Consider the following 20,739-nt stretch of genomic DNA (forward strand, 5'->3'; position numbering starts at 1 on the left):
ATATCTATGCGGCTTCATTTTACCCCTGGAACAGGAATCACAAAGAAATGTTTCACAGATTAAAATGTCCTGAAATTCTTGCAGAATGTACTGAAATTTTAATGTCCTGAATGTTCTGAAATTCTAAGTTACTTCTGTATTATAACAAGCAAAGAAATTTAAAAATTTCATCTTCAAATTAACAATATGGAAATCTGTTTGAACTACACATAACTTATTTTTAAAACTAATAATTAATCATTTGTATAGTAATATTTGTATAATTATTTACCTTATCACTAAAAAAGTAAATAAAATTATTAAAATTTAATTCAACCAAAATATATAAATGGGAAAGATACCTCTTGTGCAGCAGCATACTGATCTCTATGTACAGCTAGAACTGCTCTATAGAAAGCACCATCTGTTGAATCTCGAGGAATACATGAAACATATGTCTCCATGGAGTCCCACTGCGCCAAACCCCATGCAGCAGCAGCTGCCATTCGTGACATTCTTTCACGAGATGACTCGCCTATCTGTGACCAATGTTTACTAGCAATGTTATGTAACTGGCCCCTACAAATGAAAAACATACATTAACCCTCTACCGCTGCATATAATAACCTTCAAATGCAACCCGAATTACAAAAATTTTTAAGTACATTTTCAAAATTCATAGAAAATTATTTTTATTTACAAAATATCAAGTATAATATATCATTTTAATTAGAAAAAGATAACCTATTGATGTAAAAATTAAACTTATCACAATAACTCCTTTCTAACAGTCCAGATGAAAATTCAGAAATTAAAAAATCTCTTTAAATAAAAAAAAATTGTTCCATGTACAATTCTACAAACAGAAAAAAACTGATTCTATTAAATATAAAATGTTCAGAATTTTATGTAGATCAAGAATATATACAATTTATACAATCCAAAACCACTATGAAAATAATAAAAGCTAAAAAATTATTGTATATACACTTATTTTTTCTAACCAAGCCAACTCTGTCCAACTCCTTTTTTGAACCTTCTGGCCTGTTTTCTCTTTCTTCCTGCTTTTATAGGTCCCCAGAAGTGTTGCAATTTATGGTAACATTGTGTATGCACACCACTATTACATCCTGGATACCAAAAATGGATACAGGATTTTTTTTTGCAAAGTGGAACAAACAACACACATCCGTAATGTATTCCCCAGAAGGTGAAGAAGTTGGTGGGATTGGTCTGCAATTGGTACAGGTTGAGCATTCTGTAGTGACTCTTCATCTACAAGAGTTTCTACTATGTTAACCATGAAATCATCCCATAAAAGGGGCTTTTGAGTATAAAATGTAGGCATTGAATATGGGCCATGTCTTACAGATTATAAAATATTCTTTTCCAGTTATCTTCTGGTCATTTGTGTGCATGATACATGATACACAGATTTGTCTTTATTATCAACTTTTCCCATCTTCATGTTACATTCATTTATTAGTACAGGGTTCATCATTTCTTTTCCACTTCTGCTATGAATAATTTTGTCTCCCATATGACAGCAGGTACTTATCAGGTAAACAGGTTTTCTAGTGGGTTTTTCTTTGTAACCAGCTAAGAGTATATTTTGTTTTATAAAACAAATTGAGCTTTGTGGTTGTAGTTTAGCAGCTAAAACGGTTTTTGAACGTTTATTTATTGTTCTCCTGAGGAAAGTGTTATCAAGTAATTTTTGCACTAATGGGAGTTTTGTATAAGAATGGTAGCCCTTATTCAATAAATTACTGATAGTCAATAGATGCATTATAACTTTTTCTGTGAAAGCAGCATTGCAGTCAGCTAAGAATTATCTTCTACTGTACAGTTCAGTATGACAAATGTAACTGCTCTCACTTTCACAGATTTCAAATTTCTTTATGCCAAGCCTTGCATGCCTTTATTAGGTATATACTGGATATGAACAAACCTATTTCTCATACCTATTATGGATTCATCAATTGACAAGTTCTGTTAGGATATAAAATATTTTTTGAAGGACTCATTCACGCAGTTACAAAATGATCTCATTTATACCATGGGTATATGATGGGTAATGATGAAGGAATATAAATTTTATAATTAACATGAATCATTGCTGAAATCAACTGAAATCTATTCAAAGACATGACACTAGGAAAAATGGTGCAGTTTGAGTCCTAGATGCACTCTAATAATGTTCCACGTTATTTTTTTGGATTTAGGACCATATTTACTACTAATGAAATGGATTTCTTCATTTCAAAAATAGTTGTGTCATTCCATTATTTAGCCTAGAAAAGAGTTCCATCTTCCCTGATTCCCTCTTTTTCTCATACTTTACTTTGCATATATATTGGTTTCAGTGACCAATAAATTCCAAATGGCATTTGTGAAAAATAGATAAAAATTACTTAATGGTAACTGCTTATTACTTATTTACTTTACAGGGTGGCCATCTTTTATACCTGGGTTTCAAACCTTGAAATTCTCACATTGAACACCGGTTCAGGTGGATAGCTTCTTACCCATTTAGGTTGTGCTTCCTACACCACAGATTAGTTATTACTATTATTGTCAATATTATTATCACTATAGTTTTCAGTATTGTTATCACTTGCATGTTCACTGTGACCCAAACCATCTTCATCATCACTTAGCCTAGATTCCCACAACTCTCCACTTTGTGATGACAATTCACTAAGATTATCCAAATCAATATCACTTAACCATACATCACTGTCTTCATCAAATAAACAGTCACGAATTGCACTTGATCTTGATAATTCACACATTTTCGCCAACTAAATGCAAAACCAAAATCGTTACCAACTGTAAACAACTAATCTCAATAGCCGGCTCACTAAAAATACAGTCGTTGTTTGCAGTGTTGTCAACATGTTTTAAACATCATCAAATTTAAACAGTATATATTTTCCTCATTAAGTGGTATTAAAAGACATAGTAAATAACCAAAAAATAACAGTGCTATAACAAAATTAGTAAAGGTTTGCGTAATGCATCGCAATTGTGACTTTAGCAGTTAAGCTAAGCATAAATGAGTCGCGATTAAGACACTTACTGGTTGCAGGGTTAATGATGCAGTAAAAAGTAAATATAATTTTAACTCTTAGTAAGAAATAAAGTAATACAAGTAGTCAGCAGATATCTTCAACTACTAACTGACCTAAACAAGAGATGATTTTAAATCCTAATTTAAAATCATTTGAGTAAGCTTTTTTAATAAAATGCTCCCTGTAATAGACTTCCTGAACAATAGATGAAAATAATGGTTAATGAAATAAATTAGTGGACCTAATTTTTAAATGCATGATATTACACTCTAATGTTATCTAACTTAAATAATGAGCCAAAAGCATTGCATTTTCTTTTGAATTTTAAAGTTGTTATACATGATGACTTGATTCAGTAGAATTTTTTAATAATACCTTTTGGCAATAATAAAGAAATCTATCCTTTGAAGAGAGGAAGTAGTAACTCAGAATTTTTAAATATAAATATCCATTTTGTAGAACTTAATTTTAAAGCTATTATCAAGATGTGAAAAAAAGTGTAAACAATAACTCTTATTGTATGCCAATTCAAAATGGTACGAGGATAAATTTCAGACTTTACCATTTTTCAAAGTATTCAACCCTACGTTACTATTCATTTGGAGATACAATGAAGAGGAATGATTTTTTATTAATCCACTTTAATCAAGATCATGAAAAAATTAATTGAAAGAGTATTTTTCATCCTGATTGTGTTGCTATTTTCAAATGTATCATGTCAACAATGGTTCAGCATTTTGAAGAAACAGGCAATGTAGAATAAACAAGAAAAAACAAAGGGAGACCTGAAACCATAACTTTTGATGATAGAATGTTAAAATCACTAATATTATTGAAAATCCCCATTCATCAACTCAAAAAATTTAATGTGAACACCTGATGTGGACTTCCTTGTATGCCTATTAAATTACATATACACTTTTTTTTTTAAAATGTAACACACATAAAATTTTATTTCATTAATAATTTCTGATATTTTTTTCATGTTTTTTATTGTTATTACTGAATTATTATTTATTGTACATTTTTTTTACAATCGGAGGTTAATAATTATTAATAAACCAATATATTTAAATTAAAAAAAAAGTAAAAAGAAAGGAGATGAATTCGGATTGAACCAATGTGCCCTCACCTTGTAAGATACAAATATTTCATTAATTAAAAGTTTATTTGGCTTTAACACTGGAACCAATAAAAATAAGTACCACTTATGATATGTTGAAAAGCTCTCAATGGGAGCTTATTACTACAGTTAAAGTCCAAATCCAAGTTTATTTTTGATTTTGGGCTTTTTTGGACACTTTTGGTTCAGTCAATTGCAATCAAATGGGGTAGTGCACAACTAGATATTACAACAGCACTAAATCCAAAATTTCAACATCCTACGGCTAATCGTTCTTGAGTTATGTAAGATACACATGTACATATGTACGTACATACATATGTATATATGAACAATGTATGTACATACAGACATCATACCGAAACTAGTCAAAATGAATTCAGGGATAGTCAAAATGGATATTTCTGTTGAAATCTGAAAACTGAAATGTTTCACAATCGCAATACTTCCTTTACTTTGTACAAGGAAGTAAAAACAGCACAAGAACATAACATTAACCTACATCGTCAATGTAATACAAAAAGAACCTCAATACAAATTCAGAACCTTAAATTTTTTTAAAAATTGGTTATGCAATACAGTATCTCCAGTAGTTTCTCCAAAAATTGTTTTAGAGCCAAAAAAAATATAACCTTTTAAGTTTGGTTAAATTTGTGTTTACCTTGGTGTTTAATTTCTTAAATTACCAATAAATAAATAAAATTTAAGAACATAAAATTAAGAAAATAAATAAAATTTAAGTTAATAACATACACAACAAAAATGTCAGAAAAATTGACAATAAATATTTTCTAGTAGAAAAAAAATTTATAGGATAAAATTTACTACTCAGAAAATGGATTTTTTTATTTTACTGATACTTTAAGAAATATTGCCTTTCAAGAAAACCGTCATAAATTTTATTTTTATACAAATATATTCTTAGTTGCACAAATCCAATAGATATAAAACAAATTAATTCATATTACAAGCATTAAAAATGTAGTAATAAAAATGTGATGTATAATGAGAAAAAATAATCACCATTCTCCCAAAGCCTCCATACATCTCATTTGTCCAAGCATAAGCTCAATATCATGAGGATTCTCTGTCAATCTTTCTTCATAAGCATTCAGTGCTTTTTCCCAATTGTGTAATTTTTCATACCACCTTTCTTGGACTTTTAACTGTTCACCTTGATGTGTCATTACATATTCAAGCAAACCTAAAAATTATAAAGTAACAATTACAATAACAAGTTATAATTTTTTTTTAACCAAATATTTTCATTACTGGAAATAATAAATAATTATATTGCAATAATCAAATATAAGTGACACATGACATTTATAAACTTATAACTGATACAAGAAAAGATTATATTAATGACCATATTCTTATATGTTCTACTTTATAAGCTGCAGTTGATTTAAAATAATCTCATATTTAAATTTCTTTTACAAATAACTTGATACGAGTCTAAAATTGTTTTTGTTTATCTAAACCCTCTTTAATTATTAAAACTGTTTTTTCTTATTAATACAATAATCTTTTACTTTTTTTTTATAAATACAACAGGTCTATAAATTTAAGTAATTAAAAAATGATCTTTCTCTTCATAAACAGAATGCGTGAAAATTCCACAAGCACTTCTGAAATTTATTATTTTGAACAACTTTTACTATCGCACTGCTTTTTATGGATGGATATTTTTGAAAAGCTACTTTCATTTTGTTACAAAAAAGTTAAATGAGTTTATTAAATAAGCTATGAATCTACTTTAAGCAATTAAACGATGAATTATAAGATGTTATCTTTTCAACTTTATTCTTATTTTTAGAAAATCTGTTTTTGAGCAACCTTCATCATCAGTTCCTTTCTTATACAATAGCAAATATTAAAAATCACAAACATTACAAAATTAAAAAACTGATAAAAACCATACTACTTTTCAAAGAGTTTTATATAACTGAACTGAACAGTGTGTGGCAAAATAACCTCCCATATTTTGCTTTGCCACTGCACTAGCAACATAGTGTACAATAATAGTAGTGTGTGCCTTGTTAAGTTGCCATTATGAATTGTACACATGAGCAACATATGTTTGTTGATGAAACATTTATTAATAACAATGATTCCATTATCATAACACAAAGAACTTTTCATATACACTTCGCACTAGATCAAAATGCTCCAGTTCCAGGCCGTAAAACAATATTGTTACAGTTTAATAATTTCGAGCCGCACAATCAGCCTTAAAAAGAAAACCAACACCAAGCCATTGCAATGCTTGAACACTAGAAAATGTTGAAGTTGTGAGAGAATTAGTATTGCAATCTCCAAGACCTTCAGCTCATAAACATGCTTCTGCTTTGTGTTTTGTCAGATCAAACTATGAGAAGAATTTTACACGCAGACCTGAAGTTTCATCTGTAAAAATGGTGATCATAAAAAGAACTTTAACATGACTGGGAAAACTGCAGAGCATGTTGTGAGGAGAATATTCTTAAAAATGTTCCAGAGAATGCCATTTTTATAACAAGTAATGAAGTTCATTTTCATTTGTTTGACTGTGATAATGTGTACAATTTTTGATACTGGGCAGAAGAAAATCCTCTACAGCTTTATGAAAGGTCCCTTTACAGTCAATATGTTACTGTTTGATTGCTTGGAGTTTGGGAACCTTACTTTTTAGAAGAAAGCCCCCAGAGGCTGTAGGATTTGCTGATCTATATACAGATATAATCTACAAAGTTCTGGAACCAAAACTCAGAGAACATGAAAATCAAAATGTGTGGTTCCAGCAGGTTGGGGCCAAGTTTCATACTGGAAGAAGATCAATGGACGTTTTAAGAGAAATTTTTCAGGACACTCAATCTTGTTATGCGGACATTGGATGGTTTGCATGTTCACCAGATCTCACTCTAAGTGATTTTTTTTCTCTGGGAATAGCTGAAAGCTGAAGTCTTCAAACATCAAACAATATACTGATGAACTGAAAGTTGCTGCACATCAAGAAATTTCATAAATATAGCCACAAATGACTACTGAATGATACAAACCTTCAGAACTAAACTACAATTGTGTATTGGAAAAAACATGTTATATTTCTTTTTTTAAAAATAAAATTCTGTGTAGCATTTACTGTGGGGCTTTTCAATTAATAATGAAAATATGGGAGGTTATTTTTCCCCACCCTGTATTTATCAGCATTTGATTAGAGCAATCCAGCTAGTTGAATATACTTTTAACTTCTCTACTAACTTAAATAAAACATCCTTCTTATTAGTTTACCAGCAAATTCATTAATTTTTGCTTATTTTAAAATTTATATTATTATTATTATTATTATTTTTAATTATTTTATTCATTTGATAAATGATTTTATGTTAACTCTCTCTACGGTGCTTAATTGGATATTATTTACTAATTTTCATATCGTTTAAATTTTGTTTTCTATAAGGTGCTCAGCTGTATTACATCATGCTCAGCAACACAGTAAACAGCTACATTAAATATAATGTAAATGATCTACTGATTTTTCCTATGTAAACATATTCCAACTGGTTACTTATCTCTTAATAAAATATTTATAAATTTGTTTTTCTAACACCTGTTTATTTCACGAGATGAATTTTTAAAATTAAATTCTTTTCATTACCTTTAGTTTAATGTATGCTCTCTGAATTGCATATTTCTGCCTTTAGTTGCCAATTTAACTATATTATTATACGTAGAAAATTGGTGGATTAGAAGAAACAGAACAATGTCAAATAGAATAATATATAATGGTTCAGAAGAAAAAATTAGTAATGAAATGTAAAACATCCAAGAGCAGACATCGATACTGATCATAACCAGTTTAGTTAAAATGAAATACAGATTAAAATTTAAGAGATTAATGAAGAAGCTGGTAAAGGACAATCACATAAAGACAAAATTTGAACAAAGTGTATGAACACATTTAAAAGTTATTGTCAAAGAAGGTTCAATAGAAAATAATTTAAAAATGGAAATTATTAACACGATAAAAGATATACTGGACGAAAGGCAGAAGGTACTCTGTTTTCTTTCTTTCATTCTTTTAAAATATATACAAGTATATCACAATCTACTGTTCTAAAATGTCTTTGTTGGGATTCCTCCTTCACACATCCCTTGATAGTGATACCAATCACTAACAATCCCAGTCATCATTTCCACATTTGAAATTCCCATGCTAGAAATATCTTTCATAAGCCTGTAATAATCTGCTTATATCTCTTCTCTTGTTCCTCACTTCACTACTACACTTCCCAGCTATTTTTTAAAAGTATTTCACCTTTCCTAATAGCTGTCCTCTTATTCTTCTTCAACCACACAAAAATATATTTTATTCTAGCTGATTACTACCTTAAATTTTTGTAGATGAAATTTCACCTCACACCTCTCCATTATAAAAATTCTCAAATTATATTTTAATTCCCCTTTGAAAATTCAATAATTAAATGTTAGAGTTGAGTTGGAAAAGATTAGTATCATACTTATAAACACAAACACAAAATTACCTGCAGCAGCCTCCTTTTGTTGAAGTTTATTATTAATTGAAATAAGAGCTTCAAGCACTTGAGAGGTTGGCCCTTTATGGAATTCTTCTTCTTTGTAATGTAATGCTTTCGCATAAGCTCGACAATGAATTGCTCTTTCCCCCAACAACTGTGGGTCAAGGGGTAGTGGGCCCTGAATCACAAAAAATATTAAAGGATCATTTTACTAAAGATATAACATATGAGTGTCTATTGTTATTGTTACTGTTATTTATGTAATATTTACATAATATTTACCCTAATTAAGGTAAAAAATATAAATTTCTATAATAAAAAAATATAATTTCAAATCAAAATGGACATTTCTAATATATATAAATACTCATGATTACAACAATAGAGGTAATAAATTAATGTTATGGGTTGAAATCCACACTAACATGCAAATGGCAAGACGTAGAATATTAAGTAATCCAGGAGGCTTATATTTAGAAATAATGTTTCATTTATTTTGGAAACTAAGAGTAAAAAATACCTTATCACAGTGCTCCATAAACTCGGCTAGATTTAAAATTGTTTGAGTTATCTCTGGTAGATCTGGTACTATAAGTGCTTGTTCCAATGTCTGAATGAGTTCTGGCTGAAGATCTTCAGTTAGTTCTGTCCAGCAGGAAACAAATGCTGCATTAAACAAATCTCTTGGAAGTTGTGAGTACGTCTGAGCTAGAGCCCAACATGATCTATAAAATATCACAATTGCAAAATATTACAATAATTATTACACTGACAAGACAAAAAATTCTTTTAATTGTTTCTCTAAGTGTGATACCAATTCTTCAATTTTTTTTGTATACATTACAGATCTGTAAATACAATTTTCCTATAACCCTTAGTTTTAAATAAATTATGCTTACAAAAAAATTAAGGGAAAATATATTTAAAATCTGTAAAATTTGTAATTTTGCATGGCCATGCCTGTGTTGAATGATTTTGCTGATGCTTTTCTTTTATAAATAGCCTCAGACACATCCCGAACTAATGTCCAACAGTAATCGGCTAGCATGTTAATATTCCATTTCCCTTGATAGTGGCTTTCCATCACCAAAATGTCTTAATGGAAACATTCACCATGTTCGTCACTTATGTCTCCGACATTGTCCGGGAAAAAATCCAGATGTGAGTGGAGAACATGTATTTTCAAAGACATATTACATCCTATAGCTCTGTATGAAGTAAGAAGTTGATTAGAAATATCATGGTAATTGTCAGATTTTTGATTGCCAAGAAATTTTTGCAAATGTCTTTAAATGAAGTCAAAGCTGCACTTTCTATATTATTTAACATTGAGTTAAATGCATCATCTTTAACCAACTTTCTTCTATGAGCACCAACAAGTATTCCTTCTTAAATTTTTTCCTCACATTCGGAAATTTCTCCCTGATGTACAAAAATTCGGGATTATCCATCTTCATTGCTTTTACAAAAATTTTTCATCAGTCCTAGCTTGATATGGAGAGGGGGTAAAAACTTTTTTTGGGTTCAACTAAGGGCTCATGAATAATATTTTTCCTATTTGGAGTTAAATTGTCTCACTTCTTCCACTCTTTGGTAACATAATGTTTATCACTAGCTCGATTGTCCCATTTGCAAAGAAAACGCATGTACTTAGTATAGCCTGCCTAACAAAATAGCTATAACTTTCAAATCACCACAAATGTTCCAGCTATGTTTTTTATAATTAATTTTTTCAAGAACGTCTTTCATCACATCATATGTCTCTTTCAAATTAATACCATAAGCGATTGGTCTCGAAGGTTATTTGTTACTGTTGTGTAGTAGAATCACTTTCAAATTATACTTGGACGAATCTATGAAAAGGCGCCAGTCCTCAGGTTTATGAATTTGTCCTAAGTGCAACAAAAGCTCATCAATATTTGTGCAATAAACCAAATTATTTTCATCAATAAAGTACTGAGAAAGTTCTTTTTGTCGGCTTTGAAAGACCAAAATTTTTGTAATTTTGAAGTAAATTCCACCTCGCAGTCTTGATCCAAACAGTTCAGCTTGATTTTCTGATAAATTTAAATCTCTAAACAAGTCATTTAACTCACCTTGTGATATAAGATGTGGCTTATTGGAAGATAATTAAAAATCAAAATCATTATTGTCTTCTTCAGTAATGCCTGACTCTTCATCGCTGCTTTTGAAACATACATTCACTGACTCATGAACTGAAATAATTTCACTGTGAGGTACAGGCCTGATTGCAGATTGCAATGAAGGATATTTTACAGTGTGTTTCCATAATATCAGTAGGAAACCCCAGATCCCACTGCAAATCTTCATTTTTTAGAAGCAAGCAGGTCATTGTGCCTTTCAACTTTTTGTTCCAAAAAATCTAAGACGCTCTCGTGAAGATTACAAAATCTGTCAAGTGTCTTGCCTGTTGAAAGTCGGCATACATTACAATACAGGATTAAATCACTGCCTTCTTCATCTCTTCAGAAAACAACCAATGAAATTCTTGGCGATCAAGCAGACATGATTGAATCCTATTTATACACTAAACTACCATCATATTTTGCAAAAGGGCAGGCAATTTGTTTAATTCTACCATTTTGTTTAATTTTTGCATCAGAAGAGTAATTAGTAAAGATTTACAGACTAGTTTTGATAATTTCTTCCCTATCAGAGTAAGGTTTCTTTTTTTGCACTACAAGTAAAAAGATTTCACAAGAAGCTTTGACCATCGACATTAATTCATTTCTTTATAAAAAAAAACATTTGTTGGCTTATTAACGATTTTTTTTTTTTTTTTGATAATGAATTCCATCCTCTAAACTGAACTGAGAGGATACAATTCATTAAAGTTGCCATGGTTTTGTTTAAAATGTCAATCCAATTAAAATTTTTTGGGCACTGCTACACTAACACCATAAATTGAACTAACTGGTTTTGATGTATAGATTATATATATATATACTACTGTATTGATTAGTAAACAAAAAGAATTCCTCCCACATATTATTGAATTCATGAAGAACAATATCTTCTTCATTTTCGTTTTGAAGTAGATGGCTTACTTAATGATATAATACAAAAAAATTTTAACAACACGCATGAAAATAAAAATAAAATTCACATAAATCTGATCCAAGATCGACTTCATTCAACTATGCAGGTTACCCAAGACAACAGTGAGTTGTCAAAGCTATCAGGCAACCACATTACTAGCACTACCTACCAGAATGCCAGGCACCACTGCAAAGCAACGCAAATATAACAGTCATAAAAATAACAGGTAATAAAAATTATAGATACCAGCGACTCATATTAACTTTACAATCAGTCGCAACTAAAGAATGTTTATATTAAATGCAGTCTGAATAGTCATGTATTCTATTGAAAACAAAGTAATTATTGTAGAGTAAACATAGAGTATTAATTATTGTTTCGGTTATGTTTTCAAATTATGGCAATTTATTTTTTTGTCCAATGTTGACATTCCAAAAATGTTTTTATTTCTACATCCTTCACATGCCACAACTGGTACATGTGTCGCAGGTTGGCCACAGATGGTCTAGCTAATAATTATAGATAATACTAACACAAATAAAAATCCATCAAAAAATTATTTAGAAAAGTCTTAACAAAATTAATTTATTAAATTAGACACTTGCTAAAAATACATATTTGAAGCAATAAAATAAATTCTATTTCTAAAATTCTGAAATATTTTGAATAACTACCTTATACAGATTTTAAAGAAATATGAGAAAAACACACTAACAAGAATCAATAATAATCCACTTAATCTACCATGAAATCAGAATTTACCAATCCTCATCAAAGAGCTCTGCCACTCATTACATATACCCAGTCAGTTATATCCTAATTGAATTCAAAGCTCTGAGTAGCTAACCAGACTTTCTTCCTGGCAAATAGAAAACAGTACTTGGAATCTAGTTTGGGCTTTGTAGAGGATATTTGAATTACTAACCACATTACTAAGTAAAAACCTTTGTATGACTGGAGTGGATCCATGAATTTTCTTCAGAACAATATCCTTCATGAGTATCCCATCCATCGTTTTAGACCAACTCCAAATAAGCTAATAAGAAGAGGAGTTGTGCACCTAGTTGTGCACATAACCTCTAACATCATTACCCCCAGTTAATTTTCAACAATTCCTTTGTTATCATTTTTCAGTTATAGTACCGACATCAAATTTCTGGCTTGTTCCTTGCATTCCACATGTATAAAATTGAGTCATTCTCAATTCCCCAACCCCAATTTAGTCAAAATATTCATTCTCTTTCTATTATAGGACTCAAAGAAAAGCCAAAGTATTTTCATTGTTCAAAAAATGGAAATGCTATGGCCATCAATTAAGTTTTGTACAAATCAGTTGTTTTGATAACCACCCAGTAAAGAACTTATGTAAAGAACTGGGTAAAGAACCCAGTATAAGTATGAGAGCATTCAAACAGAATGATTGGAATTTGTTTACACAGCTTTACTGATATTAGATACAATTACAAATAAATTAACTTATTTTTTTAAATAGTTTCCTTCAACAGAAATACATTTTATCCAACAGACAGATAGCTTCCTGATCCCTCATAAAAATGAAATACATTTTATCCAACAGACAGATAGCTTCCTGATCCCTCATAAAAATGAAATACATTTTATCCAACAGACAGATAGCTTCCTGATCCCTCATAAAAAAACAAGATGGCTGCTCCAACAATTAATTGTGCACATAATGCTAGACTGTGGCATCATCTTCTAATCTTTCTCTCCTAAAGCTTCTTTCAGCAAAACCAGATATGTGGAAAATCACAGGATTACAAGTCTGGACTGTACAGTGAGAATTTACGCAAATTTTAGTGAATTTATCACAACTTTGAGCAACGTGTAAAATAACCGTCATCGTGGTGTAGTACCTTGATTAGAAATAATTATTCTAATTCATTATTAGTGCTGGTTCATGAATAAATACGCGTTTGTAATTTATATTTAATTATTTTTATTTGAATATGTAACTTACAAACATATTAATATTATTTTTTGTATGTAATATGACTGAACCGTTTATGTAATGTTACATTGGGTTCATGAAGGCTATTGGAAGAAGACTGACTGCTTCTAATGTGGAGCCAGCTTATATAGTATAGATTGAGCTGATGAACCATGAGGAGCTGTGTGTATCACATGGACCTGAGTGAATCGTGCAGAGCCAAGTGAATTGTCAGGAGCTGACTCAACATACTGCCCGCAAAAAATCATATGATGATTTTTTTATAATATTAAAATGAAATGTTACAATAATATGAAAATAATAATAAGATTTGATTTATCTCAATATGTCATACAAAATATTATTGTAAATAAATGCATTATACAATAAAGTCAATGAATGTAATGTAATGTACTATACAATGCTGTATAGATTATACCATAATATAGAACAATAAATAAAGTTTTATGTGCATATCAGTTAAACATAGTAATATTTATAATGTTTATGTATAGTAATGATTATAAAATAATAATGCTTGGCTTAAAACAGTATAGATATTCATTTCACATACAGTAGAACAATGATTATCTGATTATCTAATTATATAACACAATAATTATAAAGATCACGTATATCTTCTTAATATGTAAACAAGCTCCAAATTTTTAAAAAAGAATATTGATGGTTTTTTTTAACAATGGAGTTATGGATTTTTTTTTTGTAAATGAAGTTACCGCCAATATGTTACAGATAATAACATTACATGAAATTACAAATAAGTTATATATACATGAATATAATGTATAATACATAAATGTGAATTACAAATATGTAAATATAAATGCTGATACAATGTTTATGAGTACGAGGTGTGTTCAAAAAGTAACGAAAATTTGGTATTTTGGAAAGAATTTTATTTATTCATCTACATTAATGTTATCCCCTCCAAAAAAAACCCCCATTAGATATTATAAACTTGTGCCAGTGCTTTTCCAGTCCCCAAAACACTTCTGGAACTCGATCTTTGAAACAGTCTGTAGCACTTTCAGCTATTCGCTTTTAATCTCACTGGTAAAATAATGGCCCTTTAAGGTTCTCTTTATTTTTGGCAATAGAAAAGTCACATGGGGCCCATGTCTGGCGAATATGGCAGCTGGGGTATCATTGCAGTGTTGTTTTTGGCTAAAAATTGACAAACAAGCAATGAAGTGTGAGCAGGCGCATTATCGTGGTGCAAATGCAATGAATTGTTTTGCCACAAATCCAGGTGTTTTTTCAGATTGCTTCAAGCAAACGACGTTGATTTTGTACATAATACTTCTTATTGATCATCTGACCTTGTTAAGAACTCATGATGCACTATTCTGTTAAAGTCAAAGAACACGATGAGCATAACATTCACATTCAACTGTACTTGTGCTTTTTTCGGTCTTGGTGATCCAGAATGCCTCCACTGGGACGACTGAGCCTAGTTTCGACATCATATCCGTAAACCCATGTTTCACCATCTGTTATGACACATTTCAGTAGTTCTGCATCGTTGTTGACTTCATTAAGCAACTTCCATTCACCACTGTTTTTGTTCGACATTCAACAGTTTTGGAACAAACTTTGCTGTCACAGTTCATACCCAAAACATCCAAAACAATTTCATAGCATTGTATAATTTTTTTATTTTGCTTTAAACTAGTACTTATGGAAAATAAAAGATAAAATTTATAAATGCTTTTTTAAAAATTGATGTAGATCTGATATAACATGGTAAGTTGATCCCTTTCATTTTATTAATTCTATTTATCCTATTTGGTTTACAGCTCCTTATCTATCCAGTCTGCCAGTTTTGGAAGCTTTTCTTACAGAAATTCACGAAGCTTCATGTACTGGTAAAAAAAAATACTGCACTTCTTTTTATAATTTTTTCAAATTCAAATAACGATGATAATCATAACTATCTGTCACAACATCCTATATATATATATATATATATATTCCAATAATTGTCCATATGACTTGCTTGGCCTTTGGCCTTAAACTATAATACAACTCATAAGTCTGTCTTCGTCTCCTTAAGTTATTTTCAGAATTTGTGGATATTCATTTGACAGCACAGAAATCATCATTAAAAACTGATCATGCACCACTTATTTAAACCTTTTGAATGAGCTAATGAGTCATAACTTAGTGTCTGACTCCCTTCCTCAACAAAGTACATTTGTGCTTCTCCTCCAAATTATCTAAGCACTGTCAGTTATAACCTCGATAACATAAACATACCAATTGTTATAATCAAACAAATTGTCTGAGCACTGTCACTCATAACCTAGTTAACATAAACATACCAATCATCAATGAATCTTAGTGGTACTAGCCCTGCTTGCAAAAAACAAATCACTTCACACATAGCAAGAGCAACTAGACAAAATACATGTTTTATCAAGGAATAACATGAGTTTATAGATCACTTCTGACTACTGTGCTTATGCCATGAAGGTATATCAATTAGTTTACTTCCAAAAGCCAATTGGAAATCAATTCTGGAAAAGTACAATAAATTACAACTATTAGAAAAATAATATTTTATAAACTTAAATGTTAAACAGTTTACAAATAGGGTAATTCATTTCAGTTGTACAATATTAAGAAAAATTTCAAACTATTATTTTCTCTATACTGATTTTATTATTCTAAAACCTCAGGAAAAAAAAATATTTTGTGTTCTCAGTCCTTGATCAGATACAGAACTGATCAAAAACAATTTTTTACTCATTCATTTTTTTAAATATTTTCTCTGCATTAAAAATATTTCATTTTAGTTAAAAATCAAAACAAAAAATTATCTAACGATTGAAAATACATTATCGATTGGTCAATTCAATTTAATAGCTTTATTCAGTGATTCAATTATTAGCATCTATGTTGACAATCAATAACGAGAAAGACCACATATGTTTAAATTATTTCACCAACACATTCGTCATTTACATATTAATAATAAACAAAACTGTACTATTCTATACCTCAATGCCGGTGATGGAGACTCCTTCAAAAAATCTATGGAAAGTCTCCGTAACCATTCCAACCAATCATCTTTTGAGACCAATCTGGCTGCCGTCCATGCTTTTTTCAAGTTTAAAGGGGATGTTTTCATCTATAACAAAAAAATTTAATTAGATATTAGGTTTTTTTATACAATTCCAAAAATATTAAATTACACTTTTTGACTACCTCAATTGACTGAAAAAATTACTGACCACTGTTTCAGTATAATTACCAACAAGTTTTTAATTGTACAATGATGTAGAATTTTCTGTAAGCATCAAATAGAATTTATTATTAAATCATATTTTGAAATAATTTAAGAACTGAACAGATGTGAATCAAAAACTCATTCATTCTACTCAAGCAGACAATTAAGATATTTAAAATCGCATCTAAATAAAATTTTAGGAGAATGTTAGAGCATTCATTGTTAAAATAAAGATATAAATACATTTTTTCGTAAAGTCTACATTCTTCATGGTTGTTTTAATTTTAAATGCTTAAAATTTACAAAACTTACAATTTTACAATTTAGTCTAAATTTACAAAAGTTCAAAAATAAAAATTACTGGTAGTAACACCTTAATACAATTTAAAATAAATTTAATAAATAATCCGATAATGTTTCTAAGCTGTATGAAAGAGGTTACTTCCACATACAATGCATGTAGCAAACTTCAGATAATTGGTAGTATTTAAGTTCCCATGCCTAATAATTTAACAATTTTTTATTTAGTAACACAGGATTGTTACCTTCTCAAAATGCAAGTATACAAAATTCAATTTTTTCCTTACTGAAAATTCCAAGTCAGCAAAAGAAATCTTTTTTTATAGGAGTACTTGTCATGTGAAATCTAAATTAGAGTAATGCAAAACTTTTAAAATAAAACCACAACTGGGTGGTAAGAAATACCCAATTCCATTATCAAACTTGTTGAACCTTTACCTTACAACATTTTACATGTTAATCTGATTTTACGGATTAGAGCTTGTCGCAGTATATTAAGATACTGGGTAATTTTTGTATAAAAGGTATTTTTATATAAATTCTTTATACACTGTAAAAAAGAGAAGAAGATAAGTTCCAGTGTGGACATCAGTCAGACAATTACTCTCCAGATTCTTTATTTTAGAAATTTATAGAAAAGACAGCATCGATTATGATTAGAGAGTATAACAATTTCTGAACTGTGAATAACAATTTCTTGAGCTGTGATAGTTAGATTAGAGGAAAGGGAAGTTTACACAGAGAACTGATTTTAATCTTTAACAACTGAATTACTTGAAGAGGTCACAATCAATTTTTGTTGTTTTTTGACTTATCTAAGTATAATGTAATTTTTTTAAGATTTCAGAAAGGAAAACCGATATTTCAGGATGTTTCAATTAAATTAGAGAAAAGTTCTCTAGCACTGCAGCTTTGTAATTGTTTTTGATTAATTCTGTATCTGATTAAGGGCTGAGAACAGAAAATATTCTTTTCCCTAAGGCTTCAGAATAGTAAAATCAATATAAGGAAAGTAACATTTTGAAATTTCTCTTAATATTGTACAACTTAAGTGAAACTGCCCTCTTTATTCCAGCAACATTAATTCTAAGCACTGTACTTTTTATAATTTATAAAAATGACCTTTTAAACAATTAGATATGTTTTTTCCTGCAATGATACTAATTTCATTACAGAAAACTTCATAGATGATTCAAATTAAAAACATAGTTAAAATGATGTGATACATTAAATAGTTTGCACTTGAAGAATATTGGTTCAATAAAAATCTCAAAACTACTCTAAAATTAATTGATCAACAATTAATTTATACAAAATAAAAATCTATACACATTGATGAAGCCTTAGCACACACAGAAATGTCAAAAGAAAGAAGAAACATAAAAATAACAATGTCTGTGTGTAGTTAAGATTTATAATTCCAAATAGAAAACTACATTTTTTTAAAGAAATAATTTAGATCAGAATTTGAAATAAGACTTCTTAAACTGAACCTATGAAACAAATTTAATTGTTCTCCATCAGAATTACAGTTGGCACTGATTTTGCCACAGCAAAAAAATATCATTGTTAATTTCTCTATTCATAATTTGGTAGTGTAATTTTATAGTTATTCAAGTGAAAATAAACTATTTTGTATTATCAAAAAAAGAAGGCTATTACATGTCTGTTTGATTTAAACTGTAGACTATAAATCCTTTTTTTAACATATATATATATTTTTTTTTTGAATTCATGATATTCAAGTTCAATATCAAACATAATTGCTTGATAATGTTGGAATCATTGGAATCTCAAAATGTAACATCCTTAATACATTCTCTTTTACTAATCATATCTCTTCCTATCACACCCTGAACCCGGCAGGGGAAGACCCACCTTGTGACAATCCTGGTCACCACACCACCCCCTCCATTTCTAGCCCTGATGTGCTTTACCAGAGGTCGTCTTTTAGACCCTATAATCCTGATAACACATCACAGTCATCAGTTTGGCTTCTTTCACGATGGTACTATGCACATGCCTTGGCAGACATTTCCATCAGTGAATTTACACAACTTACTATCATCTTCATATGGTTTCTTCCAACCACGACCATCTACTTTAACTTACAATCCTCAACTATCAAATTAACCAATTTGCGGAAGCATGATCCCCGTGCCTTCCTCTAATACCAAAGGTTTCATACTAAAACTCTTCCCATATCTAACTACAATTAGACTATGCACTCAGATCACTATTTGATTGAGTCTTTCAACACCAAACATACTATCCTCATACCTGTGTTGATTGTAATAATGACAATTTTGCCCTAAAATTCAATGTGCCGAAGTCCTCTTGATTTACTTCAAAATCAAGAAACAGATTCACAAATTTAATAAGCCTCTAATGAGAATGAGAACATACCCTATCTTAATCTGCTCTGGTGTCTGCTTTTGGGAGCAAGGTCAATGTGCTTAGACCTTCCTACCCTGCAGCACCATCACAGGGTTCTCCACATATCCAATCTCATCCTAACAGCAAATATAACTGGGGCTTGATGCCAAAACGTCTATTTTAGCAAAGTAAGCATCCCAGCAGGCTCCTAACCACCCAGGTTGCTATTCTATCTATACATCTATAATAGTATTAGACCCCCTCAGCCATCTTTTGCAGGGCTAGAATCTAAGGAAGCCAACAACTATGTTCCAATCCCTTTTGGTTTTCTAATTAGCTTGCTAGATTAAAACAAGAGTTTATCCTTGCAAGTCCTCTAACTACTTTGATATGTTCAACTTTGTACCTGGGGCAGATATATAAGACATGGCAAACATCATCAATGGCCCTTCATTCTGGTCACAAGCCTGAATTAATCAAACCAAATCTGGCCAACCTATCTCAAAAAGCACTATGCCCTGAAAAAACTGTGTAATACAATGACTGGGGAAAATCCACCTAACAACCTGAATTCTCACATCAGGAAAAATACCATGTGTGTAACCATCATCAAATGACTGTCTATCTGACCGGCCATAAATGGAAACCTTGGTTGTCTATTTCTTTTATGCACCCAGAGGTAAGTTAGCCTAAATGAATGGCATCATAATGTAATTGGTGCTCAGCCACAAGGATATTAATGGGCTTAATAACAGAAATAACAAGGAACACCTCTTGGGAGACAGTCCTATAGGCAGCAGTCATAGATAACAAGAGACACGGGCTCTCAACAAAATATTCCTATAACATTCGTACCTCATTTGATGAGACCAGACAAGTGCAGCATACAGCATTAAACCTTCACACTTACCCATATAGAGAACAAGCATGGTTCTGAAATTAAGCAGCAAATTGGGAAGAACTGCTTTTTGAATACTGAAGAAAGTAGAACAACCCTTTTTGGTAGCATAAAGAAAGTGCTCACTGAATCGAAGATTCTCATCAAGGATAACACCTAGATACTTCTGCAGCAGGGTATACCTAATATCTGTCTCTTTACGTTAAGGCCA

At 30.3% G+C, this 20,739-nt stretch overlaps 1 protein-coding gene across 4 annotated transcripts in view; it reads right to left on the reverse strand.

The window, feature by feature from the left end:
- mTor (serine/threonine-protein kinase Tor) overlaps window positions 1-20,739 on the reverse strand; it is a 216,081-nt gene that overhangs the window by 78,325 nt on the left and 117,017 nt on the right. For all 4 annotated transcript variants that reach the window (XM_075364225.1, XM_075364232.1, XM_075364239.1 and 1 more), the window contains exons 22-26: window positions 16,725-16,855; window positions 9,217-9,421; window positions 8,703-8,874; window positions 5,200-5,380; window positions 342-558 (exon numbers count right to left, since the gene is read on the reverse strand). In XM_075364225.1, coding sequence (XP_075220340.1) covers window positions 342-558; window positions 5,200-5,380; window positions 8,703-8,874; window positions 9,217-9,421; window positions 16,725-16,855 — 906 coding nt within the window. The remainder of the gene's footprint in view (window positions 1-341; window positions 559-5,199; window positions 5,381-8,702; window positions 8,875-9,216; window positions 9,422-16,724; window positions 16,856-20,739) is intronic.

This window comes from Lycorma delicatula, chromosome 1 (assembly GCF_047948215.1).
Source record: "Lycorma delicatula isolate Av1 chromosome 1, ASM4794821v1, whole genome shotgun sequence".
In the NCBI taxonomy this organism is placed as follows: domain Eukaryota; kingdom Metazoa; phylum Arthropoda; class Insecta; order Hemiptera; family Fulgoridae; genus Lycorma; species Lycorma delicatula.